General features: G+C 41.7%; 1 protein-coding gene across 2 annotated transcripts; it reads left to right on the top strand.

Moving 5' to 3' along the window:
• On the top strand, positions 1-18,039 carry LOC142857548 (complement C5-like). 2 transcript variants are annotated; one of them, XM_075985983.1, is made up of 10 exons: positions 1-107; positions 2,560-2,752; positions 8,143-8,305; positions 10,802-10,872; positions 11,180-11,271; positions 13,820-13,902; positions 14,163-14,225; positions 14,530-14,592; positions 14,924-15,127; positions 17,727-18,039. In XM_075985983.1, the coding sequence occupies exons 1-10, from the start codon at positions 43-45 to the stop codon at positions 17,738-17,740; spliced, it is 1,011 nt and encodes a 336-aa protein (XP_075842098.1). In that variant the 5' UTR covers positions 1-42; the 3' UTR covers positions 17,741-18,039. The 2 variants fall into 2 exon arrangements, with proteins under 2 accessions (XP_075842098.1, XP_075842099.1); XM_075985984.1 differs by lacking the exon at positions 14,163-14,225 and having other exon boundaries at positions 2,557-2,752; positions 17,727-18,038.
• The last annotated feature ends 4,963 nt before the right edge of the window (positions 18,040-23,002 follow it).

Below are 23,002 nucleotides of genomic sequence, written 5' to 3'. Positions count from 1 at the left end.
TTCAAGGAGGTGACATCCATAGTTTTGGTACCATCTCGAGCCATGGGGTTTTGGGAAATACTTCTGGTTTTGGCCTTCCTTGAAAAAAGTTGGGGACAGGAACAAACGTAAGTGAAGGAGAGCATCTTCATTCTATAGTGTGTGTGAGGGTGGTGTGGCTGGTAGTCACCAGACTGCGGACCTGACGGCACTGGGCTCCTCTGAGGCACCAGGTGTGCGGCTCATGTGAATGGGAAAGTCTTGGGAGCGCTGAGGCCAGTGGATGGCTAACCCACGGAGGGCTGAGATTAGTGGATGGCTAACCCACGGAGAGCTGAGATAAGTGGATGGCTAACCCACGGAGGGCTGAGATTAGTGGATGGCTAACCCACGGAGGGCTGAGATTAGTGGATGGCTAACCCATGGAGGGCTGAGATTAGTGGATGGCTAACCCATGGAGGGCTGAGATTAGTGGATGGCTAATCTATGGACTGTTTGTGCGGTCACTCATATTGCTGTTCCACCAAAACTTAACCATGGGATTATATGTATATACAAACACGTGAATTATTTTGCTTTTTGTTTTGTATTTGGTGCTTAGCTTCTTTGTGTTTCTTATGATTTTGCTGTAGTTAAGCCACAGTTACTTGGGGATCCTTTTTTAAATGAATTAGTTTATTTTAATTTTTTAAAAATTTTATATACCATATTTTGATCATATTTATTCAGCTTTCCCAATTCCTCCTGGATCTTCCCCTACCTAACTTCAGGTTCTTTTTCTCACATAAAAAACAAACAAACAAACAAACAAACAAACAAGCAGTAGTGTCGGAACTAGGGTCAGCACCAGAGCTCCCATGTTTGAGTCGATAAACATTCTGAATTCTTTCTTCATCACTGTGTTGACACTACTGAAAGACGGCTCCTTACTTTTCCTGAAAAGTAACAAAGTGTATCATGAACAACATGGAAGTTGATCACTTAATGGATAAACTGCTTGATTCAGCAACTACCTGTTGAGCACGCAGTATGTGTCAGGCAGTGAGGTGTAACAGGGGGAGGAGCAGGTGAGAGCTTTGCCATAGTGGGAAGTCGGGCACTAAACGATTGGCCCACTGATTGCATCAGCAAGGATGGGGCAGGGTAAAGTTGTGTAAGAAGACATAGAAGTCAAAGGGCAGAGGTGAAGGGTCAAGCCATGCACGTACCTGGGGAAAGCATGCCAGAGGAACCCTCCTGCCTCGCTGCAAGCTCAGGATCCTCTGCTGCTGTTAAAGAGCATACAAAGATGAGATTCTCCACATGGGCACACTATGTGGCAGACATGTCAGGGAGGACCAGAATGTGTATGAGGGAGGACCACTGCCAGATTTAAGGGCTTTGACGCTCAGCATGCCACGGCTCACCACTCTGTAACACACACGATGGTTACAACTGCTGAGCACTGAAACCGTCGCAGTCTTTAGCTCCAAAGGCTTTGTCTCATTTCAAAATTCTTAGTAAGTTCAGTTTAGAAGAGTGGTGGAAAGTTTTAATGCTGGAAACAAACAGACTGTTCTCCTTCAGTCTGGCTAGCCCCGTGACCCAGGACAAATGAGCAGCAGTTTGCTGGTCCTCAATGGGAGCAATAGTGACACCCTCTGAACCGAATGTGGTAGCAACACAGTGAGTGACATATATATAACATGCTGAGAACGGCACAGTGAGTCACACACACACACACACACACACACACACACACACACACACACACACGTGTGTGTGTGTGTGTGTGTGTAAAACATGCTGAGAATGGAGCCTGCTCATAGGAAAGTTTCAGTAAATGAATCTTATCGCCCACTTTCATTTTGTGTCTGGCTAAGCACATACCTCAGATGAGTAGGCTTACAGGTTCCTCAATTGATCCGCAAATGCCTCCAAATCACTTTTGCAGGAAAACTGCCAGATTTGGTAAAGGTCTCAATTGCTGACTAACTTCATTGCTATGAAAGACTTGCTGACTTAAGTTTGTATTATAACCTAAAATGTAATCATATAACTTAAGATAGTCTACCACTGGTGGGTGCCTGCACGGTCTCAGTCGGGTGTGCACTGCCCCTCTCTGTTGGCAGTGTCAGGTGGGTGCCTGCACGGTCTCAGTCGGGTGTGCACGTGCTCTCAGTCGGGTGTGCACGTGCTCTCAGTCGGGTGTGCACGTGCTCTCAGTCGGGTGTGCACGTGCTCTCAGTCGGGTGTGCACGTGCTCTCAGTCGGGTGTGCACGTGCTCTCAGTCGGGTGTGCACGTGCTCTCAGTCGGGTGTGCACGGTCTCAGTCGGGTGTGCACGTGCTCTCAGTCGGGTGTGCACGTGCTCTCAGTCGGGTGTGCACGTGCCCCTCTCTGTTGGCAGTGTCACACACCTTGTGCCCACCGAGCTAACACATGTCTAAGATCGCTTTCTCTCATCTACTTCAGTGAGTCTCATTCTTTCTTGTTGGTAGTGTGCTGATGTTTTCTAGACATGTTTTTATTTAGCACACCACAGAAACAGTGTGAAGTACGGTGTCACCAAAGCTGTTACGTCTTGGCCTGTTTCAGCAGATTCGCCATTTCAACACCAGTGGTCTTCCGCGTCGGAGTGTCAGAGAACGTCATGGTCCAAGCCCACGGCCACTCTGATGCCTTTGATGCAACCATCTCTGTAAAAAGCTATCCTGATAAAAACGTCACTTACTCTTCAGGCTCTGTTAGTTTATCACCAGAAAATAAATTCCAAAACGCGACAATCTTAACAGTATGTATTTTTGTCTTTCTTTTGAAAATATACAGAGAGAATATTTTTGGTAGCATGTATGTGTTTTGAACATTGACAGAGATCTTGCATCGGTTTACCATTGCGTGAGTATTAGATGATTATCACCAACTCATAACAATCTGAGGTTCACAGAATTATTTTTCTAAAGGATTTATCTTTTATGTGGGTGTGCCTGTATGAGTATACATGCGTGCATGTTCAGGTGTCCAAGGCCAGAGGATGTTGGTCCCCTGGAACTGGAGGTGGTGAGTGGTCACGTGGGTACTAGGGACAGAACTCCAGGTCCTCTGCAAAACAGCAAGTGCCCTTAACCGCTGCGCCATCTCTCCAGCTCCTGAGTTGAACGATATTCTAAACAGACAATTGTGTTTGCTTTTTGAGCAATGGATGTAAATGTTAACATTTTTATTGGGAAATAAAATTGTCTCAGCTTGGAAACATTTGGAGATGTTTAGAAATGCCTATGAAATTATCACTAAAAATAGCAAAGAAACAAAACATGCATGTTTTTAACACATCTATGAGAATTATTACAAACAGCAGAGAAACATAAATGCTTTTAACACTGGTCCAGACCTCAGTAGTCTATGGTTATATGTACTGCCCCAAACTTATAAAATTACTGTTTTTGTTTATCTTCTCTCAACAATTCATGACTCCCTCCCTGCTCCCAAAGAAGATGGTACACGGGGATAGAGCTTGGGGGTATATGGGGGTGGTGGTCTCATGTTAGACCAGAACTCTACCACTGTGCTACAGCCCCAGTGAAATGATTGGTGACCGCAGTGAACAGCTCTCACTGATAATCAGCAAGAGAAACAGCATGTTTAAGTAAACGCTTTTTTAAAATGACATTCCAGGCAGGGGATATACACCTCAGTGGTGGAGCGCTTGCCTGGCATGTACAAGGACCTGGGTTCAAGCCCCAGTGTCACAAAGACTCATTTGAATACAGATTGTTTGCCAAAGTGCTTGCAGCCCTTCTTACTGATAGCAGCAAACAAGAAAAATGAGAGAACCTCACCTTTGGCTTGAGCTGGTTTTTGGGAACCTGTTCCCCATGCTGGGTCGCCTCGCCCAGCCCAGCCTTGATGCAAAGGGAGGAACTTGATCCTACCTCAACTTGATGGGTCATGCTTTGCTGACTCCATGGGAGGCTTGCCTCTTTCTGAAGGGAGACAAAGAGAAATGGGTGGGAGGTGGGGGGGGCATAGATCAAAAGTGCAGGGAGGGAGAAGGAAGAAAGAAGAGAGGGGAAACTGTGGCCGGAATGTAGAATAAATGAAAAGATTTAATAAATGCTAAAAAAAGAAAGAAAGAAAGAAAAGAAGAGGCTCTGTGGCTCCAGAGAAACAGATGTCTCTCTACAGTGAGAAGCAGATAAGGAAAGTAGCAACGGAAACATACAGAGGGCCTACAGTTAGACTTCTATGCATTTATTTTAATACTTTTAAGTTTTTATTATTATTTTAAAAATCTTTAAATTAAAAAATTCTTTCTTTGTGTATTTGTGTGTGTGCCTTATATGCACTGTGTACATGCAGACCCTCAGATGCTAGAAGGGCCAGTCAGCTTTCCTGAAAACTTAGCTGCATGGTATGGGGGCTGGAAACAAAACCCAGGTCCTATCCAGATCCTCAAATACTGAGCCATCACTCTAGTCCCTATTTTGGATTTAAATATCTAAAAACCATAAATGTAAGATTTCTGCTTAATTCAAGTATTTATGTATAGATAGATATTTGAAATATTTATATGTATTTCAAATTATAAATTTTTTATTGCACTGTAAACAACAAAATGTCAATGCTGTGAATCTTCTATCTTTCATTATTTAAAAGTAATAGTCCGGTAGTGGTGGCGCACACCTTTAATCCCAGCACGGGGGAGGCAGAAGAAGCAGGCGGATCTCTGTGAGTTCGAGGCCAGCCTTGTCTACAGAGCTAGTTCCAGGATAGGCTCCAAAACTACACAGAGAAACCCCGTCTCAAAAAAATCAAAAAAGTAGCAGGAATATATACTATTACTCATATTTGAGAAACGTTGGTTAGAATAAATTCTAACCAGACATAGGAATTGCCCCATCATTGCTCTTGAGAATAAATGTTCTAATCTCTGTTAAAAAAAGGTTTTCCAAATACTTGGTTTATGAAAATTTAGAGTTAATTCTACAAACAATTACTTTCTCTGACCACTCTGTTATGACACATGGCAGCCACTAGCCACATTTGCCTTTAAATGCAAATGAATTAAATGCAGCTGATGCAATACTTCATCTCCTCGCTGGCACTAGCCTGTTTAAGTGCTAGAGTTACCACGTGTTGGGACAGCATAGTTCCAGGACATGTCCTTCACCACAGGAAATCCCACTGAGCCATGCTTTCACGGTCAGCTCAGTGAAAGCATGGAGGAATGAGAAACTTTGGTCCATGAAGACTTAGCTTCATGTTGACACTGTAAAGTATTTTTATGCCAATTAAATATTTTGTCATAATCTTGTCTTTGAGTCCATGATTAAATCTTTTTTTCTTTTTTTTTCTTAGAATTTTTTAAAACAGTCTTCTCATTTTACACAGCTATCCCCATTCCCACTCCCTCCCCTCCTGCTGCTTCCTCCACCTTCCCTGCATCCCATCTCCCTATCCATGCCTCAGAAAGGGTAAGGCCTCCCATGGGGAGACAACAAAGTCTGACACTCCACTTGGAGGAAGATCAAGGGCATCCCCACTATATCTAGGTATCCATTGATAAAGAAAGTTTAGACACCAGTTCAAGCACTAGGGATAAATCCTGGTTCCATTGCCAGTGACCCCACAGACTGTCCAAGCCTCACAACTGTCCCCCACTTTCAGTGGGCCTAATTTGGTCCTAGGCAGGTTTGCCCGCTATCAGTCCAGAGTCAATGGGCTTTCACTAGCTCAAGTCAGCTGTTTCTTTGGGTATCACCGTCTTGGTCTTGAGCCCTTTGCTGTATTATCATTACTCTCTCTCTCTTGGGTTTGGTCTCAGGCAGCTCAGTCCAGTGCTTACCTGTAGATCTCTGTACCTGCATCAATCAGTTGCAGGTTGAAGGCTATGATGACAATTAAGGTAGTCATCAGTCTGATTACAGGGGAAGGCCAGTTTAGGCATCCTCTCCACTGTTGCTTAGAGTCTTAGCTGGGGTCATCCTTTAGGATTCCTGGGATTTTTCCCTAGTGCTATGTTTCGCGATAGCCCTTTAATCACCCCTTCAATCAAAATACCTCTTTCCTTCTCTCCCTCACTGTCCTTCTCCCTTCTTAATCATCCCATTTCCTCATGTTTTCCTCCTCCATCCCTTCCTCGCCCACTTCCTTTTAGCAAATCACTTTAAACTGCTTTATACTATTGATCAATGTTCTTTGTAGCTATTCATTTTTGTTTTCAATACATTCTGACTGCAGTTTCTCTCTCGACTCTTCTCCAATCCCACCTCCACAACCTTCCCTTTCCTCCAAATCCACCCTCCTCCATTTCTCTTCAGAAAAGAGCAGGCCTCCCAGGGAGATCTACTGAACATGGCAGAGCAAGATTGGATAAGACTGGGGAAAAACTATCACACTAAGGCTGCACAAGGCCACCCACTAGGAGGAAAAGGGTCCCAAGAGCAGGCAAAAGATCCAGAGGCACCCTTACTCCCCCTGGAGACCCACAAACATCAAGCTGACAACCGTGATAGAAGCTGTAGTTTGTTTTTCAAAGTAGAGAAAGAACTCAGATGTCTATAATTCATCTCAGCACAGAAATCCTAGATTTTTACTGTTTTCAAATCTTTGTAATAATCTCCTAGCAGTTGATTTCAGTAGTTAACTTTACCCCATGTTTCCAAACCCTTAGTTCTCAGAGAAATGTCCTTTCTTTGACTGCCCATGTTAACATATTCAGTGCCCATATCATCGAATATACAGGTGGTGATGGTAATCACATACCCAAACTGGAGAGGGTACATCTGTGCTGTGGGCACAGAAGCATGTGGTGTGATGTTGAATGTCCAGGCCATCGGCCAGAGTCTTGCACAGAGAGAATGGAGAAAACAATTCATGCAGAAGCCAATAAGGTGAAGGTTTCTCACTGTTCCTACAATAGCAGTTCTGTTCAGTATGTCTGAGGTTGATGGTCCCAAAGAGATTTCCAACTACTTAATGTTAACACTTTATTACACTGTCAGACTATGAAGGGATTTTGGCAAAAAAAATTTATTATTATTGTTCCTGTAGTGGTTTTAGTAAATTTTGTTGTTTGGTTATGTTTATGAGACAGATTCTTACCTTGTAATCCTGGATATACTTGAAAATAAGATCCTCTCTGCCTTAGTTTCTGTAGTGCTATACTGTGCTATTATTATTGTTATTATTATTATTATTTATTGTTTTTCAGACAAGGCTTGGAAAGGAACAACCAAGAGTGGGTGAGAATGTTGCCACCTGCTAAGATAAAGTGTCATTGCCAAAACTGTTGATTTGACTCCAGCAAGACAATTTGACATACAAGATAGTAATCTCTGCCTGTAACAATATTCTTTTTTTTTGTTTGTTTTTTTTTTTTTTGGTTTTTCGAGACAGGGTTTCTCTGCGGCTTTGGAGACTGTCCTGGAACTAGCTCTGTAGACCAGGTTGGTCTCGAACTCACAGAGATCCGCCTGCCTCTCCCTCCCAAGTGCTGGGATTAAAGCTGTAACAATATTCTAATAGCTTTGACTGGCCTAGAACTAGCAATGTAGACTAGCTTGGCCTTAAACTCGCAGAGATCTGCCTTCCTCTGCCTCTTAAAATGCTTGGATTAAAGTCGTGCACCACTACAACAGGATCATTATTATTCATTACAATTTCCTGTTAATGGGTATTTTGCCTACATGTGTATTTGGACACCACAGCATGCAATAACAAAGGAGAGAAGAGGAAGTAGGATTCCTGGAACAAAAGTCAGGTGATTTGAGCTGCCACTTGGGTGCTGGGAACTGAACTTTTGTCCTCTGGAAGAGCCACCAGTGCTCTTAACTCCTGAGCCCTGTCTCCAGTGTCTCTTTAAAACTATGCAATGCACAAGCTCAATTTTGCAGCCAGGTGATGGTGACACATGCCTTTAAACCCAGCACCTGGGAGGCAAAAGCAGGAGAATTTCTGTGAGGTCAAGGCCAGCCTGGTCTACAGGAATTAGTTCCAGGACATTTCCAAAGCTACAGAGAAACCCTGTCTCAAAAAAACCAAAAACCAAGCCAAAACAAACAAACAAAAACCAGCATGATTTGGTCTTATGAGTTTGCAGTGGTTTTGTCTCTACAAGGTCAGCACGCTTTAGGACTTCACAATCACACTTTCACACCGTCATGTTTGTTTGTTGTTTTTCAGATTCAGGACAAACAGTTGTCTCAAGGACAAAGCTCATTTTCGTATGTGTATTTGGAAGTCGTGTCAAAGCATTTTTCAAAATCAGAAAAACGGCCAATCCTCTATGACAATGGCTCTCTCTTCGTCCACACTGACAAGCCTGTGTACACTCCACAGCAGCACGGTAGAGTATCTGATGCTTCTTCCAAGGGAGAATGACATAAAGATGTGGAACTTTGAACATCTGAAATTGAGTGGACAGTAGAGACCTTCTAATTTTGGTGGATGCTGATGATGTCCATAGTGAGGTGAATGGGGCTGTATGATAATCAACACATGTAACATGGGCACCTATATATTGATTTGGAAAGGAAAGACCTAGACAGGGTCAGGATGTTGTCGCCAGCTCAGACAGTGAGTCATTGCCTGAATGGTTGACCTAACTCCAACAAGACGACTTCTTATATGAGATAGTAGTCTCTGCCTATAAGAATATTCTTAAGTCCTTATCCTACTGATGTATTTAATGTGAAGACATTTGAAAGATTATTAGCTTAAGCATCTTTGAATAACGGCTTAGTCTCCAAGGCTTCCTAGGATAAAGGACCTTAGAATATTGTCCAGAGTCCTTCAGTTCTTCACAGCCTGGGTCCCACCCTCTTTCCCAGGTCCCTTCTCTGCTATGTTCCCTCAGCTGTGGACTCAAGTTAGTTGCTTTTCCCGCTACTTCATGGAGGTGGATGCAGTGTTACTTCTGCATAGTACGTTTTTATCTTTTTCTTTGACTCATTAACTCCTGCTGGTAGCATCCGCATTCACGGATCCCTTCAGGAACCTGCAACTGCAGCTTGGCCTGCCTCCCCCAGCACATGTTCTCTCTCTCCTCCTTGTCAGTGCTTGGGATAAGTCCAGGGCCTCAAACATCCCAGGCAAGTGCTCCAGCACTTAGAAACATCCCCAGTCCTTTCTTTTGTTGTCTCACCTCCGTACTCCTAGAAACCTACACAACTTGTTTCTCCTCTCCTAGAGCATCAGACGGCATGCATATCAGACTTGGTCACCACTCTTATCTCATTGTCTAGCACAAAGCAGGCATTGCATTAAGTCATGGCTTCAATACGCAGATTTTATTGATCTTGCCTCTGATACGCTAAGATTAATATTCTAAATTAACTAGAAACTAGGTTAGAAACTATGCAAATAATAGTCACTAAAATCATAATGATAACATAAACATTTGTTACCTCTTTTATTCTGAGTCATGTGGAGACTCTGTCCTGTTTGTACCTGTGAGTGTACTGGGAGGTGACACTAATGTTCCTGTTTTATTAGTGAGGTTGTTAAGATAACTCAGAACAGGAAGAGGAAGCAGCGAGACAAGACCACAGTTTTCAACTTTAGAACCTGTGATCGTTGGCTTTTCCACACGCTGCTAACAACTATTTCTTGACACCTGGACAGGGAAGGCAGGTTTGTCATAGATGGGAGGGACAACATGAGGGAATGACAGCACTGACGGGAGGAGAGCACAGGATGTGGGCGACCTGCTCATCATACTGGCTTTACTTTGTTACCTGGTGAAACAGAATTCCCTGGGACATCTCCGTGGAGTTACACAGTATGGACCAAGAGTCGAAATGGTGTAGGGCTTAGGGCACTATTTCTGTTTTAGTGTGAGGACCAAGACTTGGCTATGACTTGAGTTGAAAACCCTTGAAGAAAGAAAATGTGTCACCATGCCCTAGCAGAATCAAAAGCTATACCATTATGTTCAGCCCAGAAGCAGACAGTGCAGCTTAGCAACTGAGCTCCGGTAGGCACCCTGCTCCTTCAGATCTTTGGGTCTTCTGCCTCCTGTTCCATAGCTCTCCCTGATCTCAGGTCTGGGGTTGTGTTTGTACTGTTCGGTGCTGGGTAGCCATGGTCACGCACTCTCTGTATTTGGAGCAGTTGTGAATCTGTGTAGACGACACACAACCCACATGGGGAAGATTTTAAAGGCCTTCTACACGCAAGAACAGCTATATACAGTGGCTGCTCAGAGAGGGAAGCTTGGTTTTTCCCAGGGAGGAGCCCCCACAGCTGATCCAATCCTGAACAGTTAACCCTAAGCACATGCATAGGAACAACACTAAATAAACGTGTGTATGTGTGTGTAAATATAACAATAACAAGCATGCAATTATCTACTAATGCATGTAATTTCAAAAAAATAAAGACTTTAAACTAAAAGATATTGAGCACAATAAACAAAGACAAGGAAGATATTTTAAGGGATCAGTTTCAAATTTATAGAGATTAAAAACTACAATGGTAGAGATGAAATACTTGAAATGTTCTACTAATTGTTTTCTGTGGACTATTTTATTGTTGAATTGCCCTTGTTTTTTGTTTTTCGAGACAGGATTTCTCTGTAACTTTGGAGCCTGCCCTGGAAATCACTCTTGTAGACCAGGTTGGCTTTAAACTCACAGAGATCTGCCTGCTTCTGCCTCCCAAGTGCTGGGATTAAAGGCGTGTGCCACCACCGCCCGGCTAAAGATGTTTTTTAAAATATATATTAATCTTTGAGAATGTCACTCACTGTCTCTTAAATCATTTTCACCCTGATGATGCTTGTTTTAAAAATTAGAATAGTCCTTGCTCAACAAGGTTTTTGATGATATCACTTCTTCTGCAGTAAAGGTTGGCGTCCTTTCGCTGGGAGATGCCTTGGAGCCAGTTACACGGGAAACTGTCTTAACTTTCATAGTAAGTATGTGCTTAGTCCCATGATGCTTCCCTCACAGACGGATACACGGAGCAGGGCTGTTCCTGTGCCAGAGCTTTCTGGTCACATGAACAAACTCTTCCTGAGTTCTTGCTTGCGGTTCTGCTTCTCCATCCAGAGTCAAAGCAGGGCAGCTCCTCCCTGCACAGCGTCATCTCCTTACAACCCTGGCCTCCAGCATTGTGGCCAAGATAAATCTCTAGTCTTCCAAAATTACCTGGTTACAGGTATTACTTTATAACAACGAAAAATGACATAAGGCGGGCACGTTTTTTTATTTCTCTAAAGGACCCTGAAGGATCAGAAGTTGACAAGGTGCAAGGAAACAATCTTACTGGAGCTGTGTCTTTTCCTGACTTCCAGATTCCTTCTAACCCCAAGTATGTAAAAGTGTTTGTTAATAAGTTGTTTTATGAAAAAAAAAAGACCTGGAAATTTTGTTTGTGGGGCAGAGGAAAGGTTAAGTGAGCACCTGCTCTGACCAAGGACAGCACACATGTGGCTATGTGAAGCCTTCCAAAGGATGGTAGAAGTTAGGTCCACTTCTCAGCAGAACAGAAATGAATTCCAGATACCAGAGCACTGCCCAGCAGACCAGGAGTCTCGGATTCCCAGCACACCTTGAAAAGAGAATCCCTTAGATGTAGGTATTGCCAGCCAGCTTCAGCAGATAGCAAAACCCTGTTTTAGTAAATAAATACACAGATCTCTCTCTCTCTCTCTCTCTCTCTCTCTCTCTCTCTCTCTCTCTCTCTCTCTCTCTCTCACACACACACACACACACACACACACACACACACAGAGAGAGAGAGAGAGAGAGAGAGAGAGAGAGAGAGAGAGAGAGAGAGAGAGAAAGTTCCAAGAATTTCCCACCCATTCTTTCTATAGAGAGAGCAATCAATTTAGAAGAGAAAACAATCTTCAGTTGTCCTTTTTACCTTTTCATCCTAACAGAGTGTCCATCTCTGGGGAGAAGGCGTTAGGTTATGGTCTACTGGGAGAGCACTTATGCCTAGCAGGTGCAGAGATTTAGTCTAAATGAGTGTGTGTGTGTCTCTGTGTGTGTGTGTGTGGGTGTGCGCGAGTGTGAAAGAGAGAGAGAGAGAGAGAGAGAGAGAGAGAGAGAGAGAGAGAGAGAGAGAGAGAGAGAGAGACTAGGAAATTTTGTCTTATTTGGCTTCACATGCAAGGACCTACAATCCCTGCCCTCAAGGACCATAGAGCAGGATGTCTCAGACAAGGGCAGCTATACTATACTATACTATACTATACTATACTATACTATACTATACTGGCAGCTACACTATACTGCACTGTACTATACCATACCATACTATACTGCACTATAATAACTATACTGTACTATATTAGACAAGGGCAGCTATACTATTCTATACTATACTGTACTATACTGTACTATACCATACTACACTGTACTGCACTATACGGTACCATACTATACTATTCTATACTACACTATGCATAGCTACTGCAGACATTTCCAGTAGAAATACTTTAGAGTCACTTGTCCTGTGTCCTCTCTAAGGGAAATTGTATTTGGCTCATTTTGAAAACACTTTCTGAAAATCGTCGACTGAAGTTGGGAGGCTGAAATAATCTGGATGATTTAAAATTATACAATTTCTTAAAATGCCATAGGCTCCCTAGTGCAGAATCGAGTCTGCTGTGTTATGATTCTGATTTCACAGATGTCACCTCGTGCCAGCTGTCCACGGCAGATCACTGGAATCCATCAGACTCCACTCTCCCGTCTTAGCAGCTTGGTGTCTGCTGTCCTCTATGCACAGAACACATTCTCCTTCATAGTTCTCTTCTCTGGGGCATGGGAAAATGCCACTTTGTACAAATGCCATCCCTGGATATGACATAGTGTCCACTTCACTCTCCACCTCCTTGTCCTGTGTATTTTCTTTCTTCTCCATGTCTTACTCATTTTTCGTTTATCACCCCCTCCCCATGTTAGACCCCAGGCTCCTTAAGATCAAGGCCCTTGTCCATAGTGTTCATTTAGCTCAGCAATTCAGCATCCTCGGTCCTCGGTAAATACCTGTTGAGCAAGGACAATAGTCATGACAACCGTGCTATCTCCTCCATTGATCGCATCCCCTATCTGCATGGTAGATACGGTTTTTCTCTTTCCCCAGTGACATGCGATAACTCATATGAATCAAAGCTGCTCAGAATACGTGTGAGAATCTGAACTGGTGTGGATTGTTTGCTATAAGGTCTGCGGTTCTTCTGTCTTGACCTTTTTTAAAATCTCAGTGTAGTACTCACTAATTTTTTCTTTGCCTGTTTGGTTTTGGTTATTGGCCTTTGGTCTTTAAGGAAAGAGTTTCTCTGTGTAGCCCTGACTGTCCTCACTGTGTAGACAGGCTCAGCTTGAACTCAGAGATCCACCTCCCAAAGTCCTGGGATTAAAGGCATAAGCTACCACTGCTCAACCTCACTCAATATTTTTAAACGAAGGTTGTTGGACAGGTTATTTTATTCTTTAAACAAGCCGTGCTTTGTTTCCAAATATAATTTTGCTTATATGAGGTGTGATTTACATCACTAGCATGCCATCTTTCAAGACACATTAATCTAAATTTTTTTTGCTGTATTTTGAACTGAACATATATTCCTGGATTAAGTAAATTCTGAAATTCTTATTAGTTCTCCTAACAAAATTGCTATATTAAAGTCAAATATGTAGGAAAAGAATGCAATATGAAAAACTAATTGTTAAACAATTTATTTTATTTTTGAAATGTTCAGTTATGTCTATTTATTTTTTAAATATCTTTCCTCCAAACTTACTTAGGGTGTGTGTGTATTCTTACCTCTTCCAAACAGAAACTACTAGAGTTGATAAATTAAAACTCTTTGTTGCCCTCCATGATTTCAAACATCTGGTTTCCACAGATATGGTAGATGGACGATTCAGGCTAAATATAGAGAAGACACTTCCACCAATGGAACAACACACTTTGACATCAAAGAACATGGTAATCTTCAATCTAAGACTCATTTATAGAACATTAGTTTTTTCCCAGTAATTCTTTTCAGTAATGTAACTGATGCAAACCACTCCCAGGTGGGGATGAGGTCCTGGGCCAGGGTGGTGGGAAGTCCTGGTTCGGTATCCGGCCAGGGAGTCAGTGCTTGTTAGAGGTTGTTAGAGGGCCGCAATGATGTGCAACAGAATACCGTCGTGCGACTGTTTTAGAAGGATTTTATGCCTTCCACACCTCCTTCTCTCTCACAGATAAAGCCTTCAAAATAAGTCTTACGCCAGTAAGTGATTGGCAGCACGAAGTGGAAATTCAAGGTGCTCTAATGCTTTGGTGACTGTTCGGGAGTCTGGGATCAGCTTGCCTGTTATATTTGAAGAAGCCATCTAGATTTATGGATTCATGTTCTTTATAATAGAAGTGGTACAGTCACCATGGGAACCTGGCTTATGGGGGATCTTTCTAGGCTCATGATTTTAGGAAAAATAAACAATTAGTGACACGTAATTAAGTCAACAAACGATTTAGTTGATGAGAGTATTGCGGGTCATATTGCAGGGACAAGACCTATTTTTAAGTAATATAACAACAGTGTAACACTGACCATTCTCCCGCTCATAGATGAAGCCCAAGGCGTGAGTCTCCAGTCAACAGATTACCTGGAACAGAAAATAAGAGAACAAGGTAGTCCACAAATTGTATAGCACTGCGGTTACTGCATTCAAGACCAGAGCAGAAGACATGGGCTTTCCCTAATTGCAATGCAATGGGTGGGGAAAAGATGCCTGTGGAGGTTCAGTTCACCCCTCAAATGATCCTTCACACAAACTCAGGATTTCATTGGCCAGATCCTTACCACGAACAAAGCAGTTCTTTATTATTTCCTCGCATAAAACTATCTAAAATGTTTGTTTTCCCCGAGTATCTGGTGAGGGAGTCCTTTGATGGTAGAGAAATTGACACTTGAGATCTACGACTGTTGGTGGTAAGGACACGCGTATTGACATCGTTTCAGCTGCTACATACAAACATCCAGTGGTAAAGAAGTGTTGTTATGACGGAGCCAGACATAGTGAGCATGAAACGTGTGAGCAGCGAGCAGAACGTGTGAAAAAAACAGGCCCTAACTGTGTCCAAGCCTTCACTCTCTGCTGCACCATGGCAACCGAGATCAGAGCTAATGACACCTTTAAACATATCCACGTGTTGAGGAATCAGTGTAAGTATGGTATTTCCTGTCGGAACCTTCCAAACCTGTGTAAATTCTCCAAGAAAAGCGGTTTTCATGTTCTACTTACAATTAGAGTTGAAAGACAAATAACTTGCAATGCCCAGAAGGAAGCCCTGTTGTGTGTTTGGGGAACTGGAAACAGGATAGCACACTCAGAGAACACTAGTTCAGAGCCAAGACTCAGTGCCACGAAGGCCAGCTCATATGCAGACTCGAAGGAGATTCAGAATTTCCGGTCGATAAAAGGCAATGATTCTGTCACATTACAGTCAGCAAAAGTTGAAATCTATTTCAGTGTTAGCATTAGTAGATGTTTCTGGATGAAAGAACTTTCTTAATGTTTCCAAAACTTCAGGGACTCCTTTTCTATATTGTCTTTAAGAAAACAACAACAGAAAGATGCCTTCTAATTTTACTCTGAATATTTTTAATTAATTTTTTTTATTTGGGAGATTTAGATATAATCACATTATTTTCCCCTTTTCCTTTGCTTCCTGCAAAACAGCCAATAAATCTCCCTTGCTCTCCTTCAAAATCATGCCCTCTTTGTTCAATGTTACATTCATATATGTACAATTGTATATATGTGTACATACATATATGTTCCTAAATATAACCTTCTCCATCTGTACATTTACATGTGTGCTTTTGGGAATAACCAGTTGCCATTGGATGAGCAGTCAGTGTGCTCTTCCCTGGGGAAGACTCTTTCTCCCGCTCCAGCATTCCTCTGATGCCTGTACCGGTGGTCTTTACCCTTCACTCTGGCATGTCTATTGTTGTGTCTTTGTTCAGCTCACATTGGGGGAGCCATGCTGGGGAGACTGTCTGGTACAGCCTCTGGCGTTGCTAGGAGACAATGTCTCACATCAAAACCTTATCCTCTGACTCACAGCTGCCTATGACCAGATTGAGCCCTCTTCTTCTAGCAGCTGTGAACACCTATACTTGTGTGCACATAACCACACACAGACACATAACATACACATGACTGAAATAAAATAAATCTTTAAGCAAGAGTAAAGTGTCCATATAAGCTTTTGGACTATGGGGAATATTGTATATTTTCCATATAGTATTTTATTTTTACTTTTTATGCAACCCATCCCATAAAGTATGATCCCAGTAACACAGGGGAGGAAACGGAGAATGGGAACTGGTGAAGCAGTGGTGTGTCTAACCTATACCATTGTGAACATAGTGGTGTATCTAACCTATTCCATCATGAAGACAATGGTATATCTAACCATTATGAACACAATGGTGCATCTAATCTATACCATTATGAACACAATGCTGTATCTAATCTATACCATTATGAACACAATGGTGTATCTAACCTATACCATTATGAACACAATGGTGTATCTAATCTATACCATTATGAACACAATGTTGTATCTAATGTATATCACCCTGAACTCGATGGTGTATTTAACCTATATACTCTGAACCTGTTTTTTGTTCTTTTTATGGATTGAACTGAGCAAAAATGAACTGTTATAGAGAAAGTCTTTGATAAAAAATCATATAACTGAGTTGTAATTTATAGTCATAAGCCTCAGGCCATATAGAGACACACATACATTTAAAATACGATTCTCAGGTTTGTTTAAGAGGAGTTTTGAGGGGCTGAGAAACAAGACTCCTAGTGGCTAGAACATATAAGCCTTTCCCCCAGGTAAGGGGCCATAGCCCTTAATGGTGCTGGTGTTGACACAGGCAAACCAGGTGAGAGTAGCAAATAAAATTGGAAATAATGAGCATTTATTGGATGGCTTAGCTGTTTACCCAGCTGACAGTGAATATCACCTAAGGATCAACTGTTTTTATGGAATATGTGGAGCAACCATTAGAGTCACAATAACCCCTTCCTATCACCCACTAGGCTTCAAGAGCTCCAAGGTGGTTTAGAGAAACAATGCAATGGGCCAGGTTTCAGATGCTCTTAAGTTAAAAGCATGACTAAGAATATAGCATTAGATCAACATTATTTATTATTACCGGCTTCTGTAGGTGGGGTTTCTGTTTATTCGGTGTTTCAGATTTTTAACGCACCTTGACACTTTCCATCTGAGCCCAACATAGCTATAAAAATTCATTTTCTCTCATTATTGTGTTGTGTTTGTATGCATAGGTATGTATACATGTGTGTGTATGTGGCATAGGATGTGTTTGTGTGTGTGCACATACACAGATGGATGTGCAGTCACACGTGTGGATGAAGATATTGCATGTCCTCCTCAATTACTCCCCACTTTATCTTTTGAGAAGGATCTCTCACTGACCCTGGAGCTCCCAGATGTGACTGGGCCACCTGGACAGTGACCTCCAGGGATCCTGTGCCTGTGCCTCTCCAGGGCTGGGAATGCAGATGTGCACTGCTGTGCCCCACATCAGCATACATACTAGGAATCCAACTGCAGGTCCTTTGCTTGTACAACAAACGCTTTACCCCTGGAGTGTCTCCCTCTACTATTTTCTCTAATATAAAGAGGGCATTTAAAAGAAATTAGGCATTATTAGGGTCATAATAATTTCTGTGACTAATGTTCTTCACAGTAGTGCATAATTTTTTCAATTTTAGTTCAAATTCCTTGAATCTTTTACTGAGGAGAAGAGGCGATCTAACTGCATGGAATAACTAACTGTTAAACCCAGAAGACGGTGCTCACGGCACTGTGGCTGCCACAGTGAATGCTGACATGCTGCCCAGGGAGAGCTGAAGACTCAACAGCACACACTGCTGTGTGTCACCGTGCTGCCCAGGTGCCCAGATGTCTGTAACCGTGTATCAATTCACCACAAATGACCAGATGTGCCAGCAGAGCATGGGAACCTCTAAAATGATACTGTGCCTATAAATATGTGATAAAGCAGAATATTTAAATCAACAAAAAATTATCACCATGCTGAGAAATTTTCAGTGATGAAATTTTTCCTATGTTGCTTACATCTTAGCTATTGGTACACATCCCTTGGCCAGTTTTCTATACTTGGCAGTTTATTCCTATTCTTCCCCACCTTCATTTTTTATTTTCTCTGCAATTGTTTGCATCACGATCAATTCCTTTTATGTAACTTTTATTTTAAGACAGATTCAGTTGTTTGTTTTTCATTTAATTTCTGCTTTTTTTGGGACCTTAGTTGTTAGTTGTTTTAATTTGTTGACCATAATAATTTAATACATATAGCCCGAGGTCTGTAGATCCTAGGATTTTAAGGTTTGGTGGGATGGAATGTCTGTTATTGGGAAGAGCTTGACTGATCTATGTTCAATCCCTAGCACTAAAAAATAAACTCAAGTTTATATTCTTTACCATTTTGCTTATAATAGCATGTTTTCTACGTGTAGTGCCCCCATTGTCTGTTTTTTTGTACGTGTTTCCCATAAAGTGTTTATTATGAATCAAACCAACAATGAAAGCATATCTTTTATAGCAATGAGTATAGAAGTTAATGCAATTTCTTTAGTATCAGAACATTTTGTGGGATGAAGGCATGCACAGTAAATCACTCTTGGGGCAGTTCCTACTAAAATGGAATTAAGATAAAATTTGATGCTCAAAATGTGTTGCTTCCTGGTGATGGTAGGTATTATTTCACACATAAACGACATCAATGAATAAGAAAAACTTTGCATGTGGCAAAGACAGCCTGTCCATGCATGTGCGTCAAATGTCCGCTGTTTACATGATCCTTTCAATAAATTACGTAGCATCAGTGTGCTTCTCCAGCAGGGAAGACCCGGCCAAACTAGAGAAGCAGTTACCTGATTTTGTTACATGATAAGCTGAAATCATATAATTTTAATACCCTGGTCACTTTCTCAATCTTCCCTTTTGGATGAGAGCAGGAATAAAATGCCATAACTTTAATATTTTTCACAAACTCTCTGTGTACTACTTGGAAACACATGAGTAGATACTTGACATCGCTTATTCCATGTCATAAAGCATGAAACACAAATGCGTTCATCAGGGGCTGCTGTGTCAGTCAGAAAACCCTGCTGTCGCCCTAGACAGTCCTTGGTAGACTCCAGTGGACACAATTAGTCAGTCTCCTCAAGTCACTGTCGTGGTGACCCTCAGTGGAAGATAACACTTCATACTAAGGAACTCAAAATATCCAACATAAATTCCTTCAGTGTGGCTGCCTTCCACTCTTTTCTTATCCTTTTGAAAGAAATAGCAATCTCCTTCAAAACCAGGTGCTGTTGTATATAATCTCACACTGCTTCCCTTATCTAGGGCTCTCAATTCCCTCTCTTCTCAATCTATGGCTAAAGTTAGATTCAATGACCTTTATGCCATATGCCTTATGCACGAACTGCATCTAAAGTGTGGCATGAAGAAATGGGGCCATAGAGGTGAATTAGATAAATTTATCCCCACTCCATAGACCTTATATTTGTTTTGCATAGATTGCAATGTTTTGGTTTTAGTGATACTACAGAGCCTTGGCAACACATACATACAGAGCCAACCTGCAACATAGCATGATATCGGCACATAAACAGATATATAGAAGACTGGAGTAGAGGACGCAGAAATAAAAGCATGAAGCCACAGCTGTCTGATACTAGACAAAATTCCAGAATGTATGTTGGAGAAGACAGCCTCTCTAACAAATGGTATGGGAAAAGCAATATGTCCACCAGAAGAATGAAAGTAGATTCCAGTCTCTCAACATGTAGAGAAATCAATTCAGATGTGAAAATTTGAAATACTACTGAAAAACATAGGGGAAAATACTTCAAGATCTAGATATAGGCAAGGACGTTCTGAACAGAAAATAAGAGCAAGAGTTCAAAATGCCCTTGAAAGAAATAAAAAAACAATTACACAACAGGCTTGGGAGACGGCTTCATGGGCAGACGCACCTGCCCTCTAGCATGGGGAGCTAAACTTTAGTGTTTATCATCTCTGTGGGTTTTGCTGTTGCTGTTTTGTTTCTTGTTGTCATTATTGTTTTTGTTTTTAAAGCCAGTGTGGTTGTTTGAATGCAAATGGCCACCATAGGGCCATAAGGAATGACACCATTAGGAGGTGTGGCCTTGTTGCATAGGTGTGGCCTTATTGGAGAAATGGTCACTGGGAGTAGGCTTTGAGATTCAGATGCTCCAACCAGGTTCAGTTTTACTCTCTCTTCCTGCTGCCTGCCAATCCAGATGTAGAACTCTCAGCTACCTCTCCAGCACCATGCCAGCCTGCATGACACTATGATACCTACCATGAGGATAATGGACTAAACCTCTGAAGTGTAAGCCAGCCCCAATCAAATGTTTCTTTTATGAGTGTTTCTGTGGTCATGGTGTGTCTTCACAGCAATGGAAACCCTAAGAGAACCATGCATGCAATCCGTGCCTATAATCCCAGCATTAGGAGGTGGGGCAGATCCCACTGTCCAGCCAGCCTCATGGAAATGGAAGCTTTCGGTGCAGTGAGAGACTCTGCTCAAGGCAATAAGGTGTCCAACATCCTACTCTGTCCTCCACATGTATGTCCATGAACTGGTGATCCCACACTCATGCATACACACACTATACATATGTGAAGACAGATAGTAATAGTTTTCCTTAGTTATGGTGAAAGATGAATTAGGTTTGAAACTTTGGACTCAGAAAAAATTTTATAACTGTAAATCTTGTTTGATACACATTTTGTTATATGTAATTTTGCTATGTTAAAGTTAAAACCTTCCTTATTATTTAGACAGAAAAGGGGAGATGATGTGGAATTCCCTTCTATTTATTGTGAATATGTTTTATTACCATTTGTTAGTAAAGAAGCTTCTTTGGTCTATGGCAGGGCAGAATATGAGTAGGCAGGAAAACTCAACTGAATGCAGGGAGAAATAAGGTTGAGTCAGGCAGATGTCATGTAACTGCCAAAGGAGGGTAACACCATGTTGTTGCCCAAGAAGCAAGAGGTAACAAACCTAAGACTCGTGGTAAAATATAATATAATAGAAATGGGTTAATTTAAATATAAATATAAGAGTAGATAGAAATATGCCTAAGTCATTGGCTAAAGAATGTTGTAATTAATATAGTTTCTGTGTGATTATTTGGGTCTGGGAAGCCAGGAATAAAAGTTCAATCTCTATTTGCACATATGTGCAATACACACTTATACATACACCAACAAAAAGTTGCCCAAGAAAGTAAACAGCAGATTGAAGAGGTAGTGTACAGAAAGGAGAGTATCTTCACCATCCATTGGTCTCACAAGAAATTACTCAGAACGTATAACGAATTTGAAAACTAAATGCTAAATAAATAATAATCCAACCAATAGAAGAGTAAATGATGCAGTTTCTAAAAGAAGTTCAAATGCCAAGAAATCCTTGCACACATGTCCATCACTGCCGTGTGGGTTCTTGAAAGTCACAAGCCAGCATCTATTCACCTGGACAGAATCTCTATGACAGACCAAAGGACCAATTCTACTCTCGTCTAGCTTGGTGATCCTAAGAAAGGTTACAGGAGCATAGAGTGGATTGGGGGCAACTGATGTCCCCAAAAGACCCACCCTACCATGTGTATAGAATCAAGAAAGCTACATCTGTGGAATTTCCTGACAAATTTCCAGGCATCTCCAATAAGAGTCTCTTCTCCTCTAGCAATTGTACATTGCTTACAAAAACTCAGAGAGGGTCCTGTGAATCTGGTTTCTGGGTCCAGTTTCATGGGCTTCAAGCCTTGTGAGTTTCCTTTGGTACTGATTCTTAGGAACCTCCCACTCTTCTCCAGAATGGTACAACTTGGGGAAATGGCTACATTAGCCATCATCTTTAGCCATCAGGGAAATGAAAACCAAAACTACATAGAGCTTCCATTTCACCAGTCAGAACAGCCACCATCAAGAAGAGTTCTGGGAAGAGGTGGAGGAACAGGGAAATCAGTACCAAGGTCTCTCATAAACTAAGAATAGAACTGTCATGTGTTCACCATACTACAAATCCCAGATGTGAACCCAAAACAGCAAAGCCAGCACATGAGAGAGATTGCTGCAAGCCCATGTGTGCTGCAGCAACATTAACAACAGTTGATTTCAGGGTTCAGCCTAAGTACCCAGCACTGGATGAAGGATAAAGAGAAGGCAGTATATGAATAATTTTGTTGATAGTGGTTTCTGTCCCGTCCGTTTCTGCAGCTGTTTAGTCCCAAAGAAATAAATACACTGCCACTTCTTCAGGTCAGATTTGTTTTCTCTCTGTCTCTATCTATCTATCTATCTATCTATCTATCTATCTATCTATCTATCTATCTATCTATCTATCTATCATTTGTTTATTTATTAAGTTTACTGAGACAGGGTTTTACTGTGAAACCTTGCCTGTCATGGAACTCACTCTGTAGACCAGGTTGGCCTTGAACTCACAGAGATCTGCCTTTCTCTGCCTCCTGAGTATTGGACTTAAAGGTTGGCCAAACTCATTCTAAAACCACGCATTTAAAATGAAATCCAGGTGAGTCTTTCTTCAATCTCAAAGACAAATGAATCCTGCCAGAATCAAGTTTGAAGGTGGCAGAGTGTCAGCACAAAGGACCTGGCTGAGACATGAAAGTCAGAGAAAAGCGGCTCCTGGCTCCCAGTACTGAGCCTTCCTGCACTGTGGCAAGCACCCAGGTTAGGACCTTTTACTTCTATTCATAAAAACAAGTCCCTGGGTCTAAGCTGATGTCAAACACCCCTGTCTTTATTACTGGAGATGACAGGATGGTAAAACATGTTTTGTGTTCATTAAAACACCCTCATGTGCCCATTCCTGATTTTATCTTTCTCACTTAGAGATCTTTTTCTATGATGTTAATAATTAACCAGAAAACTAATTTACCCAAACTCTTTAACCCAGTTT

This window comes from Microtus pennsylvanicus, chromosome 9 (assembly GCF_037038515.1).
Source record: "Microtus pennsylvanicus isolate mMicPen1 chromosome 9, mMicPen1.hap1, whole genome shotgun sequence".
In the NCBI taxonomy this organism is placed as follows: Eukaryota; Metazoa; Chordata; class Mammalia; order Rodentia; family Cricetidae; genus Microtus; species Microtus pennsylvanicus.
The sequence above is the reverse complement of the archived record's forward strand: the minus strand, read 5'-3'. Positions and strand labels throughout refer to the sequence as shown.